The sequence below is a fragment of the Puntigrus tetrazona genome, chromosome 17 (assembly GCF_018831695.1).
Source record: "Puntigrus tetrazona isolate hp1 chromosome 17, ASM1883169v1, whole genome shotgun sequence".
Classification (NCBI taxonomy): domain Eukaryota; kingdom Metazoa; phylum Chordata; class Actinopteri; order Cypriniformes; family Cyprinidae; genus Puntigrus; species Puntigrus tetrazona.
The window spans coordinates 7,188,841-7,196,072 of NC_056715.1; the positions used below are offsets into that span (position 1 = coordinate 7,188,841).

Here is a 7,232-nt window from a genome sequence, read left to right on the forward strand (position 1 = left end):
ACCTCTCAAACAATCGCAAATGACACAATCCACAGTAAATGGTCAATCAGCAACTTTCAATAGACCGTGAGTCTGCTTGAAAAACATTTCATTCAAAACAAGTTTATCTCTGCTATCTGACACATTCCGTCAATCACCACCAAAATCATTTTGATTCATCTAAATGACTATAAAGTGACGTTGTCCATGTTAATGCAAAAAAAAAAATTAATGTATTTTTTGCCCATACAATGGAAGTCGATGGTAATCAAAACTGTCTAGCTCACTACGTTCTTCAAAATATTTTCTTTGGTCCTCAGAAAAAATTAAGTCGTACAAGTTTTGAACAATGTGAGGGGTAGATAAACAATTTTTTTTTATGATTTATTCTTTAAGTTGACTATTAGCTGACTATAAACAGATCTTAAATTAAGCCTATTATCACATCCTATTCATTTAAAATCCACATAAATAGTCTAGATTCCTGCAGTCATGCTCTGAAGGTCAAACTAAGCTCTGCTTCATACACTTGAAGTACATGCTTCCCTGTAACGCCACTACAGCTACAGAGGATATATATATCCATACATCTCCCCCCATTGCCCCTGAGACTGAAGGCCAGACACAGCTTGACTGGATTATTGGCATTTCTCTTCACGCTGGTGGGGTCGTTTTTCCTTACATAGTGCAGTCAGGCCTATGGGGAATTCACTACAACGAATCAAGGCTTCTTGGCGGCATGTAAATGCTTCTTTTCACGCCCACCCTTTTTCTGAACACTACAAAAATAAGACCACATTTTCACAGAAATGCCATCTGGTCCGAGGCAGCACAAATGTGCCAATAAAAAGTCTTAGATCTGGCAAAACACATCCACATCTTTTTCTTTCCAACCTGAAGATACATTTGTCTCTGGACTGAGTAATATCCACGCGCTTGGCCACACCATCTCTCCAGATACTACTGAAAGGGGTATATGAATAATTCAAACAAATGTGAAATTATTCAAACCCTCTCCAAAGCAAAGTGAGCCACCAGCACACTGCATGACAGACCTAGTAACTCTATGAACAACACTAGTCAAGATTCAGAAATGAATTAGGTCATAAAAAAACTCATTTGATCATGCAGGTTGAACAACATAAACATCTGCCCTTTACTGAAAGATATCAGAAAGTGCAACTTCCCCCGTTGACAGGATTTATTGTAAATTTGTATATTTTATATTTTATCCAAGGTCTGTCTAGAAATAGATTTAGTGGCCATACTAACACAGAGTTTGTGTTAAATCAAATGCAGCACCTATTAAGATATGATGTCTGCTAAGCTTGTATTCGAAGTTTGGTAATGATTACAATTGTTCAGAATTTGAATTTGAATAAAATAAAAGTAAATTTACTCTAATATATTCTTAAAGTTTGTGCTGTTACAAACTGTTTAAAAGTTTGGGTTAAGTAATATTTGTATTTAAAGAAAAATGTATACCTTTATCTAGTAAGAAGTCACTAAAATATATATTTCATATAAATGTTGTCATTTTAAACTTTCTATTCATGAAAGAAACCTGACAAACTTCACAGTTTCTACAACTGTTTTAAAATGAGATAATAATAAGACATATTCTGAAGGATCTTATGACGCTGAAGACTTAAGTAATAGTTGCTGAAAATTCAGCTTTTTCAGCACACCACTTTTTAAAATTGTAAAAAATATTTCATAATATAACTATTCACTAAATGTTCTGATTAAATAAATGCAGCCTTGTTGAAGATAAAATTCTTTGAAAAACATTTTAAATATTTTAAACGACTTAGAATTTGTTTTACTCACTTAGGTTTAGTTTAAGGTGGAAAATTAAGCTTTTTAATAAACAGTCTAGCTGTGAAACTGCCTAGATAAACATGATTTACTGGGATAAATATCACGGATGAGAACATATGTGCTGGGTGGAGTCTCCTTGGCCTGACTGACTGTGTCTTGGCAAACACATATTGTAAATAAAAGCGTATAAGGGTTGCTAAGAAGTGATTTATTTATTCAGTTTTGAGGCTTCATATAGGTTTTTAGTATAACACTCCAAAGGCGTAACATTCCCATTATCATGTGGATAGTCTGTTGACATTAAAGCCTCCCCTGCTCCCCTTCTACAACTTCCCTCTCATTCCCTTTGGGGACCGAGGCAACCGCAGCTAATACCTATACCATGACGTAATGCCAGAACAGAATTTTTGGGCTTTTGTGAGTGTCGTAGCAGGCTTCCAAAAGTCTACATCATTCACAGCACGTTTTTCAATTAAACAGCAAAAAGACAGCTCTCCGTCCCCATCTGCAAGTTTTCCTGCCTCAAAACTCTGCAGTCATTTCATCTTCAAAAGATTTATATTCAAAGCCAGAGATTTAATCTCACAATAAAAGGACTTTCAAGTTGCAATTAAGGCCTAAAAAACATTTAAACCAAATATAAAGGTCCAAGTCTAAACCTTTAAGCGCACACATTTTGAAGAGCAAAGCCTTGCACTCTTTGTGTTACAGAAGAACTCCAAGGAAAGGAAACAGCAAACGAGAGAGAACGAGAGTGAGTCTGACCTACACAGATGCTGACCACAGACAGGACTCATCAAATTAAGCTGTTCTAAGCGAACGTGTGTGAGAAGCTAAAAGCCATTGAGCTGACCTCAAACGGAGACGCTAATGGCTCCGCTTTAAATTACATCACCCCGTCGTCCAACCTCTCCAAAACACACACCCAGGGACCCAGACACCCCCAACTAGCTAAGTATCTGCTAGACTGCAAGGACAAGCTTTGCAATTTACTCACAGAACACATGATGGAATGCAGTGAATACTGCACTGGTTAATAAAATGCACATGCATTTTTAGATCTAGCAAAAAAATGCATGTGAAGCGAGTGAAGTGGTTTCTTTGCTCATTTTTTCTAAAGGCAAATCCCATCACTACATATTCTCTCCTCAGCCATGTGTCTGAACTATTTAAACAGATGTGGATCCACATCACATCTTGTGGCCACACCCTGACAGCGGACATCATCTCCACTTTCACATCATACTGTTGAGTCCAGAGTTATGGGTTTCTGGGTGTGCATGTGTTAGTTTGTGTATGTTTGTTTGTTAAACATCTGTGTATTTGGCGATAGCTGGTCACAGTTTGTGCGTGTGTGTGTGTGTTTGAATGCATGAATGCTGCAGACAGACATGAATACCCTATATCCCAACCATGCTGACTAAGCAGTCCTGCCCCAGCCACGTGCATCAGACTGTTTAACTGCACCAGTCAGTGCACTGCAACCATCATCTCCACCCATGCTTTCAGCCTCCAAGTGCATGCTTGCCAAGAAAGAGATGCTATTGTGTGGCACATGGTCACAAACATAGTGGATTTGTCCGTTTCCAATACAGATACAGATTCAAATACGCTGTAAAAAACAACAACAACAATCTTTTAAAAAATGCTTTTCTTTGCAGTGTGAAATTTACTTAAAGTTTTAGCATTTTTGTACTTTTTATGTAGCTACTGCCTTGGCAACTAGATAAAAAGACTTTTTAATATTATATTTCAAGTAACAAAATATTAATTAAAAATTGTTGTTTCAGTTTTAGTTAAACATAATAACCCTTATTATTTGTGCACATTTAACAAGAAAATAATATTATTTATGTTTTTCTGTTTTAAAATTTCAAGTTTAATCATGTTAATTGCAATTTCTTTGTATTTCTGTGGTGAAATTTACTAGCAATGAGCGAAAGCTATTTTTCCCACTCCAAATTTCTTGGTGAACCTTTCCTAAACCAAATATGTAAAACGCCAAATGCAATTATATGCATCAGTGTGATTGTCTTTATCCATATTATTTTCTTTTGCAACTGGTTATTTTATTATTTCCAAAATCACAAATTGTATTCTTTTTACTTCCTCAGTGGCCAGATGCAAAGCATCGAAAAGAAAAAGAAGCTGTACAGTGAAAGTGCATAAAACGGAGCCTTATGCAAGCATCAACTTCAGAGATGTTTATATTCACAAAACGGCATAAAATCAACCAACGCAGCAAAGTAACCTCAGAGTCTCAGTAGAGTGAAGACGCATAAAATATCAAAATACCTAAAGTTTGAAAGCCATATTGTTTATATAAGGCCTCCACATGCGACATGCATGACTACCCATCTAATAACCATTTCTGGGCCTAGTCTTCTCTTCTGTACCCGCCTCCACGCGCTACCTATGAGGCCTTTTCCCCTTTACTCGAACAATGACTGCTTTATACTCGAGGCCCGAAGTGCCACCGTGGGAATGTGCTGAGGGGGAGGACATGTTTTTATTCTGCTATTGGCACCCTGACCAGAGGCTGGCGACGCAAAGGTTAAAACTGCTGCAAACAAACACTCCAGGCAGCACATGTGGACAAATTGTCAATTTAAGGACATTATAAAGTTAATTTGCACATTTCAGCAGCCAAATGGTCCAACAAAACATTTGGCAGCAAGTTCAATGCTCCTATGCAAATTTCCTGGCGTGGTGCAATTAGCACGTCGGTGTCAGACCTGCAACATCCTGAACTATTTAAACGTTTACAGTTCCACTCATTTCCGCGAATCGATTCTTTTGGGTAGTTCTTTTCGAAGAACGATTCAAACATGATTCAGCTCTGATTCAAACTGCGTCATCACGTGGTCTCCGGTATCTCGGCGTGGAATTCTGGCCGTTTCACAAACGGAAGTATGCATCCTCCGGAGGTCGCATTTGTAGGCTGCACACCGCATAAAGAATTATTTTAGAATATTAGCAGTTATAATTTTGACTGTTGTCCTTACTTTGGTGTGCATTTTTGCATCATGCTTATGCCGCGCGAATATAATGCTTAGTTAACTGAAATAAATCAGACTTGATGTATGCGGTCTACAAATGCGTCCTCCGTAGCATGCGGCCATCGATATGAGAAACGGCCACTATGCGCTCTAAATTTAAAATATTTCATAAATCTGAATAAAGGTACATGTCTGTATTTTGTTTTTTATTTTGAGAAGGAACAAAAAAATCAAGTTAACATACGTCTAGTCCGATTTACAACAGCTATCGGGCTAGTTAAGTAACTTTTTGATCCATCGCGAATCGGTTCTCGGTTCAATGAGTCAGCGAATTGACTCGGGATGCGCTCGGACCTAAGCAGTGCGATTTATAAACGAATCACCGTTGCAACCGATTTTTAAAGATCCGATTCAAAAGAACGATTCATTCGAGATTGGTTCTAAAAGACGGCAATGTCGTAAAGATGTTACGCATCTCCCTCTGAATATCACCTTGATGCCGTCTAATGATGTCTACTGCGCGAACAACGTCTAGGAAAACATGCTTATGATGATTACGACACATATGTTGTTGCTGTGTCAGAGATATGCCCCTCCTGAATCACATTACATCACATCAGCAGTCAAACTGGCGTCCTTCCTAAAGGACAGACAGCGGCACGCGCTCATTTAACGTTACCTTCCAACGCGCAGAACTGTCAGAAACACGCCAAACGTTAAAACGAGCAAAACGCGCATCCGCGCTAATGTAGGAAACGCTGGTTTGATAGCAAAGCCACGCCGTAAACAGACGCATCAGGCTGCTACATTTCTCTGCAATGCGATTATTACGTATCAAAAAGAGCACTAAACCGTCTTAACGTGCGATATGAAAGTGTCTGTAAGCCCTGTGGTGTATTTGGGTCGGTGGTTGAGGAGCCCTACCTCGTTCCGGCTTCACCTGGGATGATGATGATGGAGCGTGCAGACTTTTGCTGCATTGACTCAAAGCTCCCAGGAGCGGGACCACGTGACCCAACTCTGCACCGCTACTATCTCTGCCATCCAAGTCTACACCGATGCAGTTTTTTCCCCGTTATGCCAAAAAGAGTCGTGCAGGGATAACGTCTCTTACTAGATAAGACTAATAATATTCTCAAGATGACATATAATATTCACGTCCGGTACAGACTGCCTGCAGCATAGGCTACAGTAACGTGCTTTCCAGGAATACACAGTAGAAAATGTTGCAACTGTTCCATTAAAACATATAACGTCCTATTTTAACGATAATTCAGCGTAAAAAGCCTTGCAAACACACACACAGAGAATATTTTACAGGGAAAATTAGTCTTTTAAAATATTATTTAACGTAGGCTTATGGTAACTTAACCAATTAACCATTTCGTTGTGGTATTTTTGATTATTTGCCCATTTTTTTTAATCTACAGTGTATCTATGCCACAAAACAGAGCTAACCCATCGCAAAGATACACAAACGTATTATTAAAGCCCGTGTATGGGTCTGCTTCGAGTGGTTAGTGATAATTACACTTACACTAATGATACCATGTGGGCTCTGACTCTGTGGGCGTTGATAACGGGTTGCACCGTATAATAAAACTGCTCAAACAGTCTTAAATAGGATTTCACGTACCTGTTATGATGTCTTCTATCATCAACTCTTTCTCGGTCATCATTAAAAACTTCACGTTTCCTTGCTGCGGTCCAAATCCAACTTGACGTTTAACTTTTTGCGCGGCTCATTAGATTCTTTACAGAAAAGCTGTCTGCTTCTCAAGCGTAGGCTACTTCCCCCGGTGCTGTGTCTTCACTAGGCTCTTACGCCCACCAGCCTTCCAGCCTAAAATACTTTAAGACGAACTCTATGGAGAGCATTTAAAAGAAACTTTCTCGAGTTTGACCTACAGCTGAGTTTTTCTCAGGCTGCCTGACACCCAGGGAAAGGAAGTGTACCGATCCAGACTTTACGTCTGTTAGCTCGCCATCCCGCCCCGCCCTTCAGCTACACTACATGTGCAAGACTAATGGACACAGTAACGGAGTAAACACAGAGGACTTCTGAGAACTTTTGTTATGTGACACGAAATAAATTTTGTGTAGACATTCTTATCTCTATGCATACTTTGAGGATAAAATACAATATAGGTCTAATGCATGCATTATGTTATAAATAGTGCGGCGTTTGTTTACATAGCCCACTTTTAGAAGAAAAAGGAAAAAAAAGTGTAGGCTGCAGAACTACCACTGGGGCAATGGCCTTTAAAAATGTAACATGTAGAAATATACATTACATACTCATATGTGTCTTTAAAGTGCTAATGTGTAGGGGTGAATAAGGTAGAAAGGTAAGTTTTGGTTTATAGGGTACTGCCCCATTTATAGCTGTTTTTGAAAATCTATCTATCTATCTATCTATCTATCTATCTATCT

General features: G+C 38.8%; 1 protein-coding gene across 3 annotated transcripts in view; it reads right to left on the reverse strand.

Moving 5' to 3' along the window:
- The window catches only part of hspa12a (heat shock protein 12A), a 32,075-nt gene extending 25,297 nt beyond the window's left edge, over positions 1-6,778 (reverse strand). For 2 of the 3 annotated variants that reach the window (XM_043263187.1, XM_043263185.1), the window contains exon 1: positions 6,436-6,778. In XM_043263187.1, the coding sequence (XP_043119122.1) occupies positions 6,436-6,478 (43 nt within the window). In that variant the 5' untranslated portion in view covers positions 6,479-6,778. Of the gene's footprint in view, positions 1-5,723; positions 5,859-6,435 lie in introns of those variants that run through there. The other variant, XM_043263186.1, reaches the window with a different exon arrangement.
- Positions 6,779-7,232: the final 454 nt, after the last annotated feature.